Below are 20,689 nucleotides of genomic sequence, written 5' to 3' on the forward strand. Positions count from 1 at the left end.
TAAAAATAGGTTCTTAAGGAAAATTCTTAGGGATTATGACATTTCACCTAAAGATACCCTTAAATAACACTTAAGTGAGTTGCAGAAAATAACTCTTAAGTTTAAGGAAACATAAGGGTGATCTTAAGGAAAAATTACATTTTAGGTGGTTTATGAACAATGAGCTGTGAAGAACTTAACAACTTAACACTGTTGCTATAACACCAACTCCAGGATGAGCTTTGAAGAACCTAATAATCCTGGATCATGTCAAATTTTCAACAGTAAAATCCAGATAACTGAGTAATCCACATCCAAACAACGGGCCCCAGAACTAGGTATACAGAGAGCTGTGAAAATACATAAAAATCACGAATATAATAAAAATGTAAAATTACAATTTTTTTTTTTTTTACATTACTTTTCTTTATTTCTCAAATATTTGCCTTGGATAACAAGGTTTCTGTATATATACCCACATATCGTACACTATTACAGTCACATCCGATTCCCAATCACAACAGTACTTTACAGTTTATTACTCAGTTATTCCTTTCATTGAAGTTTTACTGAAAAATGATCATATCATACTAATTTTCTGCTACTAATTCAACATTTGCTTTGTAAATTATCATGATAATAGCATTTACCACAGAAAGTCTCAACATAAAGTACTAGCACCAAACTATCCATTAACATATCTTTACAAGTGTTAATGTTGACAGTATTTTAAACATCATTCAGCATACAAACCATAATGTATTTTGAAATGACTATAAATCTTACTAATACTACTGTTGGGATCGATTAATTAGTCAAAATTTATTTCATACTTTCAAGGATTTCATTTAATATTTACGGTTACCACTGACTCAACTTAAAAACAGGTTTGTCATGATCTCTTTAGCTAGACAAAATAATAATAATAAAAAAATAAATAATCGTCATCTTCTTAATTAGCAGCAGCATGTGCCACTCATACAGTTTTGATTCATTACATTAAAATCATTTGCTTCAAGTACATTAAAATAGATACAGAAAGCAATTTTACAATCTGAAGTGCTCAATGTGTGTTTAAACCTAGTGTAATCTCGAGAACAAAAACAAAATTAAAACAATGATAAACAATTTTAAGTCCACAATCTGCTATGTTAATGAAATGTGGTGTTAACACAGAGTAGTTAGAGTTAGATAGAGTTGCCTTTATAGTCAGTTTCAATGGGCTGGGGGGAAATTTAGTGAAATTTATTCATGTTGGAATATCTGCCAATATTAACATTTTTAAGATCAATGAACTTGAGTTAATTGCATTGTTTAATCATGTACTATATTACTAACTATACCCACATTTCACATCAAAATGTCTTGACTTTCCAACAAAGTCCTTGTTTTGAGACTACAACAAGACTGCTTCAGAGAAATACAAATTACAAATCATAGATATGTTATGCTGTCATCTTCACTCTGATATCCATCTACACAGTTCTCCAGGATTTTAATAAGAGTTGCCAGTGTGCTATTTGGATTCATCAGAGTCACTAGGGGGATAGTCACACCTCTATCATCAAAGATACAATTCTGCAGAGTCATGGCTAACATTGAGTCAATGCCTAAATTGAAAAGATGAACATCATCATTCAGCTCATCCATCTCAATTCCAGTTGTTTCACTAATCATGAGAGACAGATAATCACGTGGTGAGGATGATTTTTTTGGTTCCTCAAGTCTAGATAAATTCATTCCAACTTTACTTATAGCTTCCTGTGCTATTTTGAACAAGCGTACATTCAGTGTTTTGTTCTGACTGAGAATGTTATTCCAGTTGTTTTTAAAATTGAATTTGCATACAACCTGTTGAGGTTTGTTGATCAAGAGGCACTGTTCAAGACTATCATGGATTTCTGGAATCTCCAAAAGCAAGATTCCTCTTGCCTCCAGAAATCTTTGGACATGGACTTTGTTCAACAAAAGACCAAGATTCAAAGCCCCCCAATTAATGGACTGTCCAGAAAGCCCAATGTTTCTGCGGTAGTGACAGAAAGTGTCCATGAATGTATTAGCCGCAGCATAATTAGTTTGTGAGGCATTGCCAATGAAGGCAGCGATGGAGGAATAGCACACAAAATAATCCAGATTGCACTGTATGGTAGCACGATGAAGGTTAATCACTCCATTTACTTTTGGCCTCATAACTTTCTCATAAAGAGATTTGTCAAGACGTTCAATCAGCCCATCATGCAGGACAACTGCACTGTGAAATACCCCTTTGATTGGACTGGATGGGAAAAGTTTTCCAATATTAACAATTGTCTGGTCCACTTGCTCAGATATAGAAACATCACACGGCAGACACTTAATGACAGAACCCCAATGGCTACTGACCTGGCCTAACTCTTGTTGCATCTGAGGGTCTGGATTTCTTCTAGACAAAATGACAATGTTCCCTCCTCCTTTCTGAGCAATAAACTTTACTGTCTCAAAGCCCAACCCTGTTAGACCACCTGTGACAATATAGACTGAATTTGTCTTGAATAGACTGTGCTTGGGCATCACTGGAATGTCAGACAGCTGGTTCTTGTCTTCACTGTTCATAATGATAATGGGTAGGATCTGGCATGTGAAGTATGATTCAGATTCTTTTACAGAGAGAAGATCAGTGTCTTTTTCAAATTTCATTCTTTGAACAGCTGTTGCGTCCAAAGACAAAGACTTTCTGTCCAAATGCATGGATTTCAGCCAACGGTAGATGTGTGGCATTTGCATTTGCAGAGAACATTTTTGCATTATTTGGGACATGAGGAGGACATGGAAGTGGACTTCGTCATTTGTACCACGGAATGTTGTAGTGTTGAATGGACATTGTGTCTGGTTGTCATAGACAAGAACAATGTCTTTTATGCCTCTAACACTGCTAGCTATTTTAGCAGTTTCTACATTATAAGGAGGTAGAAGAACAGCTCCCAAAACCTCACTAAAATCACAAGACAGTTTATCAGCCTGTGTGCTCACTCTGACATTCCAACCTGATCTGTTTGCAATAGCAATTAACACATTCATCAAAGCTGAGTCAGGGACGGTGGAGAAAATACCCAGTGTCCTTTGCTGTTTAGCTCTGGGTAAAGCCTCATGCAAGATCTCCCAAGCCAGTACCAAATAAGATACACAAGGCATGTCATTCAAAAATGAAAGCCTTTTAGCTTTGCAGCAAACAGCTGCTGGGAGAACTACTTTAGAGGTGGCAGCCACAGGGTAACAAGACACAACATGATCACCAACTTTAAATTTGCTGACATCTTTACCCACAGCTGTGACAGTGCCACTGAAGTCAAGGGCTAAGAGCTTATGGTTTCCAATCGTGTGCTTGTTCCAGTACAATGTCTGACCATAATTCAGGTCAGAAATGCTGACTGGAAAGTAATCTGATGAATGAACACAGATTTTAATGAGGCGAAGCTCAATATTTTTTCCTTGAATCAGTTCAATGGAATCATCTATTTGAGTCGCAGACACATTTGTCATTATATATGGGTCAGATGTTTGCAACATGAAGACTTCTTCATCCAACATGTGGACATTTATTGAAGAGATTGCCATGGTTGGCAAAGGTGTGTGGGTGATTTCAGGTTTGAGAATTTTTCCCTCCTTTACTACTAGCTCTGGATATTTGTTACATGGGTATGATTTGATGACCTGAACCAAAGCTTTGATGTCTTCAAAAGTGGCAGAGCCCATGTCAATCAGCTGGAAGGAAAGTTCTGACAATTCAGCTGCACATGCTCTTGTCATTCCTGAAAGAACAAATCCAGGGTTTATGTGGTCCACTAAGCTCTCAGAGCACCTATAGGTTATTACTCTGATATCACCTGGGAAATGAAGTGTCTTGAGATATCTGACAAGCTTTCGGAAAATCTCACAACACTCCACCATACAGTCCAAGACCTTCTCTGATTTGAGGGAGGTTAGGTCTGAATCACCCCACATGAACAAAATTTCCTGGAAGGTTTTTTTTACACTTGAAATTTTCAGTTTTGAGAAAAGAAGTTCAACTCCATCTTCTAACAGTATTTTACTGTTTGAAGAAGACACATATCTAGATGTTGGGTCCAAGTACTGTTGCAAAGCTTTACAAATTCCCTCCTTGCCAGAAAAGACCAGTGCCTTAATCTGTGTATCAAATGTGGCAACTTCAGAGATGATACTAAAATCGTTGTGGAAGAAGTATTCCTTGACTACTTGGGGACGACTTCCCAACATTCTAATCTTCACATGCTTCAGTTCAACTAACACCCTACCCTGTTTGTTGGCTAAGCAGCCACAAATGTCAAAATCATCTTCTCCTACATACACTGCTCTCAGATATACAGCCATCTCCTCTTGCAATGTTTCAAATACAGTCAGGCTTCCTATTTGCACAGGATATTGGGGCCTTGTTGATACACCTCCTATAGTTGCAAGAACAAGTTGCATGACGTAATCCAAGACCACAGGATGGAGGTGATAGTCATGTAATTGAGGCAGTATTTCCTTTGGGACCTTCACAAAAGATATAGCCTCTCTAAATTCTTCCCCATAAAAAACATCTGCATTATTTATGAAGACAGACCCATACTCAAATCCTGCTTGACTTAGAAGTTTGTAGAGTTCTTCAGTACTCATGTGGAATGTGCATCTTTTGGAAATACAGTCTAGGGAAATTAACTGTTCTTCAGGACTTCTACCTGGTTTTGCTTCTACTGTGCCAAATGCATAGACTGCAGAAGTAGACTGTATTTTGAAATTACATGAGTTATCAGCCAAATAGTCTGAATGATCCAGCTGTACTTTTATATCTGGGGCATTCTGTGTGAAAACAAATGGACTCTGGAATGTTATGCTGAGCTGCAGAGAACTTAGTGGAACCTTAGGTTTTGCATATGCCATGTAAGATGCTAAACCTAACTCTGCATAAAATGCCCCAGGAATGATGGCAACCCCATTGTTCTTGTGGTCCTGCAAGAAGGCAATTGAATCAGAGGATAAATCACAGCTGAACATTGAACTGTCCGTACCCATTTGTGTAACCACTGGATGGTTGCCAGTGGGACTGAGTGACTGCAAATTTGAAGCAAAGACATCTCTCTTCACATCATCAAACTTGTATTGTGGGTAGGGAATTGGTTCAGTCTCAAAACCTTTGTAGAACATTTCCCAGTCCACTTTGACCCCAAGCTCAAACAGTTTGGAAACAGCTGCAAGCATTGTCTCCTGATCTTTATCAGGCTGCACTGAGGGAATCACAGTGAATTCATTTCCTAGAGTCTCATTGATGTACCTCTGCAAAGATCTTCTTGGACCAATTTCAACAAATATAGCACTCCTTTTGTTTTCAGCTGCAGACTTTACAGCTTGTTCGAATTCAACTGGCTCTCTGATATTCCTTGCCCAATATTCACCAGTAATAAAATCTGAGGAGCACAAAGTAACACCTGTCACTGTTGAGAACAGTTCTGTCTCTAAATTATGTGCCTGCAATGACCCTATACTCTGTTTCACTTTGGATAAAATGGGATCCATCTTGTGACTGTGGTATGCTGCAGGTACATCCAAAATGCGAAGGAACAAATCTTTTCCACTGGCTGAATTGCTCAAATTCTTTTGCAACCTGTCAATGTCATCTGCATCTCCTGAGAGGGTGCATGACTGAGGGCTGTTATAAGCAGCCAAACAAACCCTTCCTGAAAAAGATGGGAGAATTTTTAAGACTTCAGAAACAGCCATATTACTGACTACCAGCATCTTTCCTCCTGTCACAGTGCATTGCAAAGTACTGCGATAGTGGATGACTTTTACTGCATCTTCAAGTGACAGCAAGCCAGAACAATGAGCTGCAGCAACTTCTCCAATAGAGTGCCCCAAAACAGCATCAGGACTGATGCCCCAGTGTTTCAGAAGTTTGACAACAGCAACCTGAATAGCAAACAGAAGAGGCTGGACAATCTTTGGATCAGACAGCTCTGTACTTTTCTCAGATTCACTTTCCAGCATCTCTGTCAGATCCAAACTTCTATAGCTTTTCAACAGAGTTTCAATCTTCAAGATTTCCTCTCTGAAAACTGGCTCTTGTTTTAGGAGCTGCTTGCACATACCCTGATATGTAACACCATTGCCACAAAACACAAAAACTAGCTTGGAGTCTGTCTTTGATGGTAAAAGCTTTTTCTCTACAGCAGCAGTAAGCTTCTCTTGCAGATCTGCCAATGATGATGTTTGAAATACTTTTCTGTATTTGTGTTTAAAGTGACTTCTTCTACATGCGGATGTGTACAGTAAAGACTGTAGATCTGTAATTTTCCCTGCACGGATTTGTTCTGCCGTATCTGCAGTAATATTTTTCATGGATTTTTCTGAGGCTGCAGAGACCACAAAGAACTGATGGGATTTGCTTATCAGCTTTGCTTTTGCCTTTTTTGACTGCACATATTGTCTGACAATCGCATGTGCATTTGTCCCACCAAACCCAAAGTTATTGATTCCTGCAGACCTCCCTGCTATGCAGTCACTGATCCATTTTTCTGCTGTGGTGGGGATTTTCATATTGAGAGATTCAGCATCTATGCTAGAGTTTTCCATGGAGTAGAACAATGATGGCACAATAGTTTCATGTTTCATCATCAAGAGAACCTTTATGAGCCCTGCAACACCTGCGGCAGATTCTGTGTGTCCAATATTGCTCTTAACAGAACCAATGATGAGTGGCCCTGACTTTTGAGGTCTTGCTTTGGCAATGACTTTTGAGATGCTACCTGCCTCTATTGGATCTCCAACTGGAGTCCCTGTCCCATGAGCCTCAATGTATTGGACACTAGTCAGGTCAGTCTCTGTTGAATAGATTTTTCTAAGCAGCTCCTCCTGCTGTACCATGGATGGTTTGGTGATTGGACTAACGCTGTGGCCATCTTGATTTACTGCGGTTTTGCTGATGATACCCCAAATATGATCATGGTCTTCAAAAGCCTGTCAAAATACAGACAACATATGGGTGTTTCTTGCAGTAGTTTATCATAACATGTATTTCTGTCATAGCGCTGTGTTTATATGAGAAAATCTTTCAATTTACTTTTGTCAGAGGCTTTAATAGAACGACCCCGCATCCTTCACCTCTGCCATATCCATTTGCTTTGCTGCTGAAAGGTTTACTCGTTCCATCAGAGGAGATCATTTTTGCCTTGGACAGAGTCACAAAAAGGGTTGGCTCCAATATACAGGACACACCACCACACAAAGCCATATCACAGTCTCCTGTTGAGTGGAAAACAGAGAACCACAAAACTTAGGTGGTGGGGGCAGCCTAGGGCTAATTATTTGTTTGATTAATTCACAAGCAAAACATACATGAAACATCTAATCTAGGGCTGGGCGATATATCGAATGCTTTTGTCACGCGCATTTCGTCAGTAAAGCCGGTTCCCTGATTGCTGTTAAATCGCCATCACCTGCCTTCAAATGGAGCGGCATTTAATAGACAAAGCCGTAGTTCACTGACAAGCCACGCAATATCGCGTTCAATATCGACGGCGATTCATCTGCGATATGAACGCGATATTGCGTGGCTTGTAAGTGATCTACGCCTCTGTCTATTAAATGCCGCTCCATTTGAAAGCAGGTGATGGCGATTGTGACAAAAGCATTCGATATATCGCCCAGCCCTAATCTAATCACATTACTGTATATTAGTACACATACAGTGTTACAGTATATATTTTTTTGAAGACTACCTTGTTTTATGGCTTGACAAGCTAAATGAAGGGCAACAAGGGATGAGGAGCAGGCACAGTCAATGGACAGTGAGGGGCCAGTGAAGTTGAATACGTATGAGATGCGGTTGGCAGCTATACTCATAGCGGCACCAGTTCCATTGGTGTGGTCTATGTGTTTTGGATTCATCCTCACATTTGCCAGCTCAAAGTCTCTGTTCATTAGGCCTGAAACACAAGCAAATAAAAAACATGTTAGCTAGCGATATACTTTTTTCCATAGCCATTTACTGTATACCTATTACAGTGCAACCTGAGGTTAAGTGCCTTGCTCAAGGAGACGACAGTGGCAGGGCTCGGACAAGCAGCTTTTCTGTTTGTGCTGTGCCATAAAGGAATTAAAGCACAAGTGCACATATTGAAGCCAGGACAAGTTAGATCCCTCTAGTGAACTGGGGAATTACTGAGAAAATTAACACTCTGAGGTCTGAGGGTATCGCTGGGGATACCACCGCGGTTTTTTCTTACCAGTGTGAAAGAGACTCAAAATACTCTGTTAATGTTGCACATACAATTAAGAGTTATACACCATTTTAATCTGTGGAATATCTTCTTTTATTTGTGTACACTCAGAGTAAAAACAAAATGTTGTGCTTTTTGTAAAATAAAGAAAACTAACATGATGCGTGATCTCTCGTCTCCCTCTGAAGGAAGTCCAATCTGATAGTTCTCAGAAAATGATCTGTAACTTAGTGAATACTAATCACAAAAAAATTAGACTTGTAAATGTTGAAATGTCAGGTTTTAAATTGTGTAAGTCAAATCGAAAACAAACATTCTGTGTTTATGTAATCTGTATGAAAAGAGAGCCATGTCAGAAATCCGTGATTCAGCTCATTATCTGCTAATGCGGCCACGCCCACGGAGCCAGCGCTATTCAGACGCAAATTCTGAGTCAATACATGCATTCATCGTCTCAATCGTGTATTTATTGTCTTGAAAAGTGTTTTGAATAGTCATAGTTAGTGATCTCTGTCCTCTGTTAGTTCGGTTATTTCCTGGATTGCCTATTCTTCTTTAGTGCTCAGGCATTTGTGGACTAAAGGTGTACAGAGCGCCCTCTGGCTGCAAGTATGAACTGAAAAAACAGTATCCAGCACTCATAGTAATGGCAATAAATCCTGAATAAATATTACTCTTCTGTATAGAAAATTGACAAACATATGAGAATCCATCAATATTTCTCCAAATGTGCATGCTTTTAAGCTAAAAGCCTATATGAAATGCCATAGAGGTAACATAATTGTTCAGACACTTTGCATCACAGAAATACATTATATTTTAAAGAATATAATAGAATACCATTGTTTAAATTGTAATAATATTTCACAGTATTGCTGTTTTTTCTGTATGTTTGATTTACACCATGATGAGATTTGAATCATGATCACAGAGGGTTTTTTCACAGCCTACCTGACTGAAAGGCCTCATTAATATGCAAGTCATTTCAGGTCATTATTATGTGATTCTTTTGTCTTCTCAGGTGAGAATCACCCATTATACATGAGGATTCACGCCTCCACGCATACTGTGTTTCTTGACCAAAGATGTTTTAGAAAATTTAAATCTCTCTATTGTTTTATATGAACAAGCAGGCAGCATAATTTTTACCTCATTTTGAAGCAAAAACTCTAGTCTACAACTTCAAATACCCAGAAGTCTTGTGAACAAAGATTTAATATTTTTTTTTGCTTTATTTCAGTGACTTAAGTTTTTAGTTTTTTCAATAACCATGCATTATTCCTTCAAAAACACAAACATGTACATACATGTTCCTCACATATTATTGTAGCCTAGTTTGTGCTGAATACAGTGTAATGACACTTTTTCCATTAATATGTTTATGAACAACTGAATGTCAGGGCATGTCAAAACTTCTCCAGGGTCCCAAAAATCCTCTGACCCCTGAGAAAAAAGTAATGTGCTATTTAGCAAAGAATCTTAACCTGAGGTTGCTCTGAAGGTACTTCCCATGCTAGTGCATATACTTTTTCACTTGGATTAAAAGTCACCAAAAGTTACTTTTTTCATTTATATTATATTTGGCTTATACGTTACCCATAAATACTCCTGTTCGCATTCCACTGGCCTTTTCCATTGGTATCCCAGCATCCTCTAGGGCCCTGTAGGTGCACTGCAACAGAAGTTTGTGCTGAGGGTCCATGGTTATTGTTTCAGCATTAGTGATGCCGAAGAACTTGTGGTCAAACTCATTGAAGCTACACAAACATAAAAGGTATATGATGGGTTTATTGCTTTTGGAGTTCATATACTACAGACATAGTTCACCCAAAAAGGACAATTGCATCATCACTCATCCTCACATGATCTAATTCTAAATCTCTATGACTATTTTCTTCAGCAGAAAACGAAAGATGATACTTTGAAAGTCAGTGGGCTCCAAACAACATTGAACCTCATTGACTTTTCACTGTATGGGGAAAAACCCACATTAAAATGTTACTTCACCCAAAAATTAAATTTCTGTTATTATGTACTCACCGTTGTGTAGTTCCAAACCCGTAAGACTTGTGTTCATTTTCAGAACACAAATTAAGTTATTTTAAATGAAATCAGAGAGGTTTTTTTTTTATCTCCCATAGAAAGCAACAAAATTATGACATTCAAGGTCCAGAGAGGACATCGTTAAAATATTCATGTTATGAATCAATGAGATTACTTTTTGTGTGCAAAAACAAAACAAAAATAATGACTTTATTTAACAATTTGAACTGTTGTCAGACACAATTTACATAGTGAACGCAGTGCAGGCTTCCGTGTTTACATCCAAACACCTGATCAGTATTGGCTGATGCTGTACACATGAGCAGCACGAAACATGCGTGTGATGTTGACGCAGGAGCTGGCCAATAATGAGTTGGCATCCAAACGTAAAACACAGAAGCTTGCACTGCAATCACTATGTCAACATCTGAAATTGTTAAATAAAGTCATTATTTTTGTTGTGTTTTTGCACACAAAAGGTATTCTTGTCGATTCGTAACATTAAGGTTGAACCACTGTAGTCAGGTTGACTATTGTAACAATATCTATACTACTTCTCTTAACCTTGAATGTAATAATTCCGCTGGTTTCTATGGGAGGAAAAAAAAAAAGGATTTTATTAAAAATATCTTAAATGGTATTCCGAAGATGAACAAAGGTCTTGCCAGTTTGGAATGACATGAGGGTGAGTAATTAATAGAAATTCAGGTATAAATAGCAACAAATGGCATCTTGTTTCCTCTAAGTGCAAATAGTGATTGATGCTGTTAATATAAAGTGTAAATAGAAATGTATTATTTGTACTAAAGTTAAAATAGCCAATTTCTTTTCTTTCTTGCCATTTAAGCTATATTTTACCAACATTTGTCATTTTAGTTCAATATATACAGTACATAAGGCTCAAATAGGATGTTATACGAGTGTTTTTTTTTTATTTTATTTAATTCTACTGTTGGCATAAAGTAGTTAAATTACATTCAAGCTACCCTTCTGAAAAAGTAGTTAGCTACACCACAAGTTACTATCAAAAAGTAGCTAGCTACATTAAAACAACTTTTTTTTCTTTCTTTCTTTTTCTTTTTTTTTTTTTTTTTTTTTTTTTAGGTTTAAAACAACATTTCAAAGAGCAGGGTAAATTCAGTTTGATTGGAACATTTTTTTCCAGTCATTTTAATGGCAAAAACTCAAATCGTTTGATATTTTAAACTATCCGATACACACAATACTCAAATATAGCCTATATTTCAAATTGGCTGTCAAAGTACAAAATTGCTATAAATGTATCATTAGTGCAAGAACACCATGTATGCACCTTAAATTAAGAATTCAGGAGTAATCAAAAATGCAGGTTAAACTCAGCACATGAAGTGATGGAGCGCACAGCATTTGGACGCCAATCCTGAGCTGCTAGCGTGAACACAGTGCATTTTGCTTGGAATCTGAGACATTCCTCACTGCAGAACATGAGATCCAGGGGGCGAAGTTGGATCCAGATCCAACTCCTCCCACTTCACATATTCCTAAACCTACCCATCTCTACCTAAATCTACCTCTACCCCCTGAATCTGGATCCAACTCCTCCCATATATAAGTGAATATAAGTGAACCTCCACTTTGGGAACCACTGGGATGTTTATCTTGTCAAACCTAACTGAATATCATAAGTTCTTTTAATGAGGGCAAATTGATTGAAGACTTACCCATCAATAAGTGCTGCCTTTGCTGTGTATGTCTTTCCTGCCTTACTCTCATTTGGATCATACCACTGAGAGAGATTAAACCTGTCATTTGGTATCTGAACTGCACAGTTCTCTCCATGAAGGAGGACTCGCCAGAAGTTTTCAAGTCCCTCACCTAAAATAAATGAGAACATACAATGTAAATACAATTCAGGTCATAACATGAACAAATAATGAAACACTGTAAATTATTAACAATTACCTCCAGGAAAATGGCATCCAATGCCAACAACAGCGATTTCTACACCATCATCCATCATGTTGCATATGCCGAATGTGCAAATACATTTGATTTTACAATCTATAGACAGCAAAAACAGACACTGAGGCAGTTAACTAAATATTCATCCATGGCATTAAATATTTTAGCTTTCTTCTTTATGCATTTCTTTCAGCTGAAAAAATGTAAATAAAAGGGAAAAAATCTTTAGCCAGGGGTCGCTGGTTAAGTTGATACAGAATGGACAATTATTACTGGTCAACCAGAATTTGATGTCCTGTATTGTGTAGAGACAATCTGAACATCTGAAATATAGCTAAGATAAATAAACATTTTAAAAGTACATATAGATTTCACTGTATATGAAATAATAGTTTTTAATATTTGCTTTAAGAATTTTAGAATTTAGAATTTATTTATATATATTGATAAGCTGAAACTAAATAGTTTTTCTTTTGTATTATTTTTTTCCAAATTTTGGCTCAAAGAAAGAGAAAAAATGTAAAGCAAATGAAACGAAAAACATTGACTTGCCTGGATACTCATGCTGAATCAGGTCTTGTTGAAAATGCTTACATGAGGCTCAGTCTACCCAGTATTTATCAAGTTAAAGGTAATGATTGGCTATTATTAACTAGTATAACATTTTATTTAGCTGGAAATCATTACCTGTTTTTAAGGCTTTTTGAAGGGGACTTCCTGTTAGCTTATTTCTTAAGAAAATCCCTTTGGCTGTTTTCCATCTCTTTAAGGAAGATGCTGTAATTTAAACTGGAATAGATAAAGTTGACTCTTTATCACATATTTAGATATAACCTATGCAAATGCAGCTTTATATTTACCCCAGATGCAATGACCTCTCAATTTGCCAAGTTAGCAGAATACATTAGTGATATCAATGACTGAATGGTTAGTATTTCCCTTCTTCTCAATTCTGACAAAACAGAGGTATAAGTAAAAAAAACTTATCTTATAATATTAGACAAGTGAATTTAACTCTTTTTTTAATGGATTACTGTTAAGCCATTTTCTAGAGTTAAGAAACTAGATGATACGTTTGATCGCCTTTTCCACCTCAGAAATGTTGCTAAACTAAGACATATTTTAGGCCAGAGGAGAACTGAGCTGACTGAGTTTGGCTTTTTTTGAGGTGTAAAGACACCTAGTACTGAGTAATACTGCATTTATCAATTTGACTTCATAACTGAAAGAGTTTGAAACATTGACTCTGTGATTGAACTGAAGCAGTGCTGACTAGAGCTGAATGATGACACTATTTTCTGTATTGTACTGAATACTATAGTACTGAATTTGCATCATTGACTTATTTCTTGTTTATTACTGTGAAGCTGCTTTGAAACCATCTGTGCTGTATAAAGTGTTATAGAAATAAAGGTGACTTGACATATGCTGTCTGTCTCTGATACTGAAAAACTTATTCATACAATTATGATATTAGATTGCTGTGATGTGTAATTAGATTGGTGTGCTGCAGACTCAGTAAGCCTCAAAATGCATCGGAGTGCTTAACAAAACTAAGAAATATGATAATATCAGACCCAAACTATTGTCTTTACATTGGCTTCCTGTCAGACTTTGTATAAAAATTCTGATAATTATCAAAGCTTTGAATGGTCTAGCCCCTAATTACTTGTTACCCTCTTTTGTGCTATAATCCTTCACGTTAACTTTAGTTCACAGCAAAAAATAGTAATTGTGTCTGAAATTCATTTAGCATCTATATCAATATGTGTCTAAAAGCCATATTCTATATCAAAATCAGTGCATAAATGACTAAATTTAATAACTTTTAAAATGCCCCTATTTATGCTTTTCAAATATTCCCTTAATATCACTGTCTATGAATACAATAGGTCTGAAAAGTTTTAAGATCAAAGTGCCCAATAAAGTTTCTGTCTCCCAAAAGAAAGAATCGATTCTGAACTACCGAAATGAGTCGTCAGTAATTCGTCTCACTTCTGTAACATTCATACTTAATGTAACAGGGTTTCTACAGGTTTCATCAAATCTAATTCAATGCTTTTTAATGCCAATTCGTAAATTTTTTTTAATGCCATTTGTTGCTAAATCTTGATAGATGACGTCATATGGCAATTAGAAAATTCATCATGTCGTTGTATTCGCATTCTGCCGAGTGTCAGCCCTTTACATTTGTTTGCTTCTCTGCTGCTACCCTTTGTCACATAATATACTTTTAATACAGCCAAATTCTCAATAAAATTGTTTTATCTATATTTTTTCTGTTTTTGTTGTCAGACAATAAGAAATGGTGACTGAAACGTGATAAAACAGTTGTTTGTCTGGATTTTTTTTTTTTTTTTTGTGGTATAAATATAAATTTGTTCTGAAGCAATATCCTTTCAGAATATTGCAACTTTGACATGTAAATCTGCATATTTTTGATTGATTACAATTGCATTAAATAATGTTATGGGATTGTTTTAAATATTGTTTGAAATTACAAATATTAAATGTTGGGGGGAAAATGATACTTTTAAAATTAAACTAAACCACCAGTAGGTGGCGTCAAGTAACATTCTTAATAAGTGAGTCATTAATTTAAACATTCATTCCTATGGCTGTTTCATTCAAGAATGAGGCAGTTGTTTATGAATGGGTAATTGAATCTTTTGCAAACCAATTCATTCAAAATGCTGAATCATTCAGAATGAAAACAAGGCTGAGCGTTGCGCATTGGTTTGAAACTATTTTCACAGATAAAATAGAACAAAAACAGTGAGTGTTCCTTCTAAAATGTAAGTGGCTTAATATGAACTATTTGTTAACTGAAATGTTGTATGAAATCAGTGTCACGTTTTTAATCGTGATGGTAGCCTATTTAGGACAACAGCTCAGCGTTCTTGGTCGTGTGGTTTTGCTTACCAGTATCATGTTATAAAAACTCCACATTTTGAATTTTTATCGCAGTATGTTTAACTGAGTTTCATTTTGTGTGTGCTTTCGCTCATGTTTCCATTCTCCTCGAGATGGTGCGCAAGCCTCAATCAGTACATTATACAGCCTATTACGTCAGCGTTTTAATCAGGTCCTTGTCCGGTCAGGAAAGTAAAGTTCGAGCCCTGACATGTTAAACCAACACTAAAATTCTGATTCATAATCGAGATGTTGACTGAAAAATCACCATACACTTAAGATAATATGTACACGTAAAATGATCACTCAGGTTAGGAGCAATAAGTATCTATTTTATTCGTTCTCTGACAGAGTGCACATCCTCAACTGAATGCTCTGCTGAACCAGAGAGATGCGCCTGTGGTAGGAAAGCAAGACCTCACGCTTGTGCGGCAGTACCAGGGGGTCTCGGGAGCTAGATCAGATTAACAAGTTGCTATATTCGTCACAACGCGCTTTCTTAGAAAAAAGTCACAAAAGGGATCTGAAAAGTCGCTAAGTTTGCAACACTAATGCAGCCTTCTGTCTCCAGGTCCCAGCCAGCCACTGTCCAAAATGGCATTACAGCAATTTTGCACCGGACGGTGGCAATTACCAAACTAGTTCAGTGTGTGTAACACACCAATGTATATGTTTTACGACAGCAAATCAAAGGCTATATTCAAATAAACGGGTAGTATTATTTTTCTTATATATATTTTTATTTTTCTTCAAAACAATCTAAAAAAATGTAATGCCTCTAGAAATAAAATGTAATGTTTTTTAAGGCCTTAATTTTTGCAAAATCCATTTAATGACTTTTAATGCCCTGCTGATACCCTGCACATTTGCATAATGCCCACCTATGGTCTTCACATATGATCTTCTGCCTGTGAACAACATCCACTTTGACCCGCTCATCTTTCATAAAATTTCTTCATTGCTGATCAACAGAGCGATTCTTCTATCATGCAAAATATAGCCTAATCAAAGATAGCCAATCACATCTGTAGTATATTTTGAAGAACAAAATTACCATCTAACCCTATCAATAGTGAAGCCAGAATCCAACGTCCATGTCAGAGAAGATCAAGACGGGAAAAGAAGCGTGTGAAAACAAAGTCTTTTTTTCAATGGATGGCTTCAAAGGGACTTAACCATACAAGGGAGGACACTGCTATCAAAAGCTGAAGAAATTTCAAGAATACTTTACTCTGCCTTATTGTAAGGCATTATGTGGACAAAATGTATTGTTCAAATTTATTTGGAAAAATAAGATTAAATACATTAAAAGGAAAGCAACTATTAGGGACTATGCTGACAGAGTCATGTCAAGTCACCTTTATTTATATAGCACTTTTTACAATGCAGATTGTGTCATAGCAGCTGATAACTGATATATAATTTTGGCTGTGCAGCTCTAGAAGAAAATAGAGTCATTGTCCAGCTTAGGCTCAGTATTGATTCATTCCACTGTAAAAATCATTAGTTATTAATTAAGTTAATTTATCTATAAAGCATCTCTGGAGGAAACAGTGAAGTTATTGTCAAGCTCAGTTCAGACAATGGTGTCAGTATTGTTGAATATCAAGTGCAGAGGCTTCAATGTTATTAATTTCACAATTCAATAAGCCACAGTATGTAAGATTACTGGATTATAATATCCAAATCAACTATAACAGTGGAACAGAATACAGTTCGTAAACATGTGTACTTACATTATTCCAAATGTTTCCAAGAATGTTTAAATCAAGAGAAATAAGCTATTTTGACCAGTGTAAATGCCCTGTGTCATTGTGTCACCTGTCAATGATGTCATATCCGGGCTACCCTTGATTAACCCCTTAAATGCATGACTGTTTCACCAATCATTCTTACATATTCAGGTCTTTATCGACCCGGATCTATATCTAACACGGAAGGATCTCTACCTGTCGCGATAATATAAAACTCCTCTGATATTAGAGTAACAATTACAGAAAAATAAAATAAATTGTATTTTGTTACCTTTTGGAGCTTGAAAGGGCTCAGTTTGAGCAGATGTTTTATGCCATCATCACTGTCCTCGTCAGAGCTCATTTGCCAGTAAATTCAGCAAATAATGGGCTAGTTTGAGGTCACGAATATGAGCCCATTCGCGAGCTCAAACGTATCCTCAAAACTATATAATTTTCAACATCTTCATTCATCCAGTAACAGTTACAGTCATATTTGATTGCGTTAAGTACTTGTTCTGCAGTAAATTGCTGAGCCATTTCATGTTTTTCTTATTATTTTGTTTTCTGTCTGAATGAGTCGTCACTTTAGCATTGTGTATCAGACATTGCCACCTTGTGGAATAATGGTGAATTGCACGTATTCCGTCATCTAAGATTCAATTATTGTTGTGCAGAAAATAAATATACGTACACTCATACACACCTCGGTTCGTTTGCGACCCTATACAATTTTTACAAAAAATGAATACAAAAATAGGCATTCTTTTATAATTTTAGGATTTTTTTTCTTGTTATATTCTTTATAATGAATTGATTAAGGAATACCAAGAAGGTGGATATCTAACTTTAAAAAATGAATCTCTCACGAGAAGTGAATCAAACGGACGCTCTTCATGTTCTGTGTGATTGGCACGTGTCACACTTTCAGGTGCACGTACTTCAGAGTTAATTGCAAACTCTGGATTAAACCGGAGTTGGCAGAGAAAGTTTATACCGAGCATTGTGAGCCTGTCAAGTGTGATCTAAACCAGGTTGGATTTTTCTGGATTTGTCAACTCAAAACCTACTCTGAAACTCAGAGTTTGTTCAACTAGCTTCATGCAACTGGCCTCAAGTGTTTAAAATAAACTGGGTCAAACAATGTATGCTTGGAGGAAATGCAGGACCTAAAAAAGATATAATTAGATATAATTTTATTTCAAAATGTATAGTATACTGGCTAATTATTGACTTATTGGTTCAAATTTACAGACTGCACACCTACGCGTTTAGTTTTTTACATGATTCAAGTGCCTTGGATTATCCTTAAGTTTACAAGTTGAATTATCCCTTGCATCCAAAGAGCACAGAGATGGAACCATAGACTGTAAAAAAAGATGGACGACGCGACGTCGCTTCCTTCCATTGTAATGAACTGAAGCCAAAATGGCCGACCGAATGGGCGCTGACATGTTACGCAATACGTCAAAAAAAAAAAGTTTGGAGCCTGGGCATGCGCAGAAGGAACCGTCAGTGGAGCCGGAGGAGGAGTCGCGATATCAAACTTCTGCCCAGACGACTGAGTCATCATTCATGTATTTTAAATAGACTATAAAAATTATATACAATTTAAAATTCTACCTATAAAATAATAGGCTATTCTATTTCTAGAGCAATAATACTTTTAAAACAGCAAATTCAGTAGATAAAATCAATATAATATGCCACTAGAAACAACTCTAAATCGTCAGAAACGGTCCTGCCATTTTAAATCAAGTTCAACTAACATTACAGGAGATCGATTGCTGTAATTAGAGTAAGCTATCATTAGTTTTGTTCTGCTAATTATTATTTTATACCCATAAAAATAATAAGTAACTGCCAGATAACGATCACCTGCTTTTTCCCGACATTGTTAACATTAGGTGTGTTATCTTAACTAATAACATTTATTAATTAGCTTATAACACCCATATTTAATGTTACAGAAAAAGGTTCAGTGATCCGTCAGATCCTGTAGGTCGGTTAGTACAGTTTACTGCTGAACAACTCATTTTGTTGGTGTTAAATAACAAAGAAATCGAAAATTAACAGTTAGTTAATACATCTTCAATCTCCCCTCGAAGCTCCGACAGTCCTCAGACAAGCTGAGCTGTCAATCAAGTTCGAATCATGACGACACGCCCCGTTTTTATAGCATCAAATTGCTAGCTAAAATCTAAATCATCACAAAAACGAACAATTGAATATATATCTGTGTGATAACAACTACCTTAAATGACCAAAACCATCTTTCAGAAAGTTTTATTTGAAGCAGAATTTATTTTTAAGTTTTCACTGAAGTCTCATTCGACTGCATTGAGAGGGCGGGGTTTATGACCTGTACTGCATCCAGCCTCCAGGGGGCGATCAAAGAGCCCGTGGCTTCACTTTTCAGAACGTATGAGACACACCCGGATGGAACTTACACCTTGTGCAGCACTTTTTTGGCATTGTTTTGCTTTGATTCAGAGTTGGTTTAGTGTTAACTTTAATAATGACAGTAATCCTGATACTACAGCATGAGATCCAGCAGTGTTTGTGACATTCAAGAGTTTTAAAACATGTTGAGCACAGAGCTTTGATCTACTGTATTATTCAGACATCAACAATCAATGATGACAATCAAAAGAAAGCTTCATTCCGCAATGCATGCTGGGTACCAGTATAATACACAGCTCATCCATAGCTTCCATCATGAATTGACTTAGTATTGTCTTAGTATTTCCTTTATTTAATTTTAGTTTTGTGGTTGTTTTTGTTGTGAAATTGTAGGAACTTGTTTTGTGATGTTCAGAGTTGATATGTGTTCATTGCTTTTGGTTGTGTTTGATGATTTTTGTTCTTAATAGTGTAAACTTCTTGCATATAAATGCTTACGTCAAGTACACTCCTTTGTCCCCAGCAAAATTATACAAGATCTTATTGACATTAAGACTTATTGATTGCTTAAGGCCTGAATATGCGCATATGTTTAGCACAACTTTGTGAATGGTCTACACAGTTTTAGTGGTTTGGCTATTTTCCTGTGACCATATTACAGACAAATTAAGTGTATTATGTCACTCTGTTCAGTGTTTTAGTTAGGATCTATTTGCCAATGTTTAAAAGAACTTAAGACGATGGATAACTCTTTATCTTTCCAGGATCAGGAACAAGGAAATGTTGACCAGGAAACACTGCCTCTGCTCACATCTATCATGACATTCAGGAGAGAATATAAGTTATGCTGACCAGGAAATTTTGCCTCTGCTCACATCTATCATGACATTCAGGAGAGAATATAAGTGGCAGAGATGTTAATGCATTCATTCAAATCTGTCATAAATTACTTACTTAAGTGACAATTTTTCAAAAAGGTAAATTCAGTATAGTCAGGATCAGCAGATCATTCAACTGAATCACGACTGTACTCTGGAACATTTTCTTTGTTTTTTTCATGACTGTTACAACAAGTGCCGAGGAAGGTCAGGAACACTGGCATGAGCTGTGCTTGAAATTAACAGATTAGTCCACTTTTAAATAAAAAATTTTCTGATAATTTACTCACTCCCATGTCATCTAAGATGTCCATATCTTTCTTTCTTTGGTCAAAAAGAAATTAAGGTTTTTGATGAAAACATTCCAGGATTTTTCTCCTTATAGTGGACTTCAATGGCCTCCATATGGTTGAAGGTCAAAACTACAGTTTCAGTGCAGCTTCAAAGGGCTTTAAATGATACCAGAATTAGAAATGATCGGTCATTTAAAAAAAAAAAAATACAACTGTATATGCTTTATAAACACAAATGTTCGCCTTCTAAG

The 20,689-nt window shown here is 36.4% G+C and overlaps 1 protein-coding gene across 2 annotated transcripts; it reads right to left on the bottom strand.

Annotated features, from left to right (window-relative positions):
- Positions 1–403: 403 nt before the first annotated feature.
- LOC137005753 (mycocerosic acid synthase-like polyketide synthase) lies at positions 404–12,800 on the bottom strand. Of its 2 annotated transcripts, XM_067366468.1 has the most exons (7): positions 12,771–12,800; positions 12,219–12,317; positions 11,978–12,131; positions 9,831–9,991; positions 7,734–7,940; positions 7,076–7,257; positions 404–6,972 (listed from the first exon to the last, which is right to left on the bottom strand). In XM_067366468.1, exons 2-7 carry the CDS (start codon positions 12,274–12,276, stop codon positions 1,414–1,416), a joined length of 6,321 nt encoding a protein of 2,106 aa, XP_067222569.1. In that variant the 5' UTR covers positions 12,277–12,317; positions 12,771–12,800; the 3' UTR covers positions 404–1,413. The 2 variants fall into 2 exon arrangements, with proteins under 2 accessions (XP_067222569.1, XP_067222570.1); XM_067366469.1 differs by lacking the exons at positions 12,219–12,317; positions 12,771–12,800 and having other exon boundaries at positions 9,831–9,906; positions 11,978–12,116.
- Between the last annotated feature and the right edge of the window lie 7,889 nt (positions 12,801–20,689).

The sequence above is a fragment of the Chanodichthys erythropterus genome, chromosome 3 (assembly GCF_024489055.1).
Source record: "Chanodichthys erythropterus isolate Z2021 chromosome 3, ASM2448905v1, whole genome shotgun sequence".
Classification (NCBI taxonomy): domain Eukaryota; kingdom Metazoa; phylum Chordata; class Actinopteri; order Cypriniformes; family Xenocyprididae; genus Chanodichthys; species Chanodichthys erythropterus.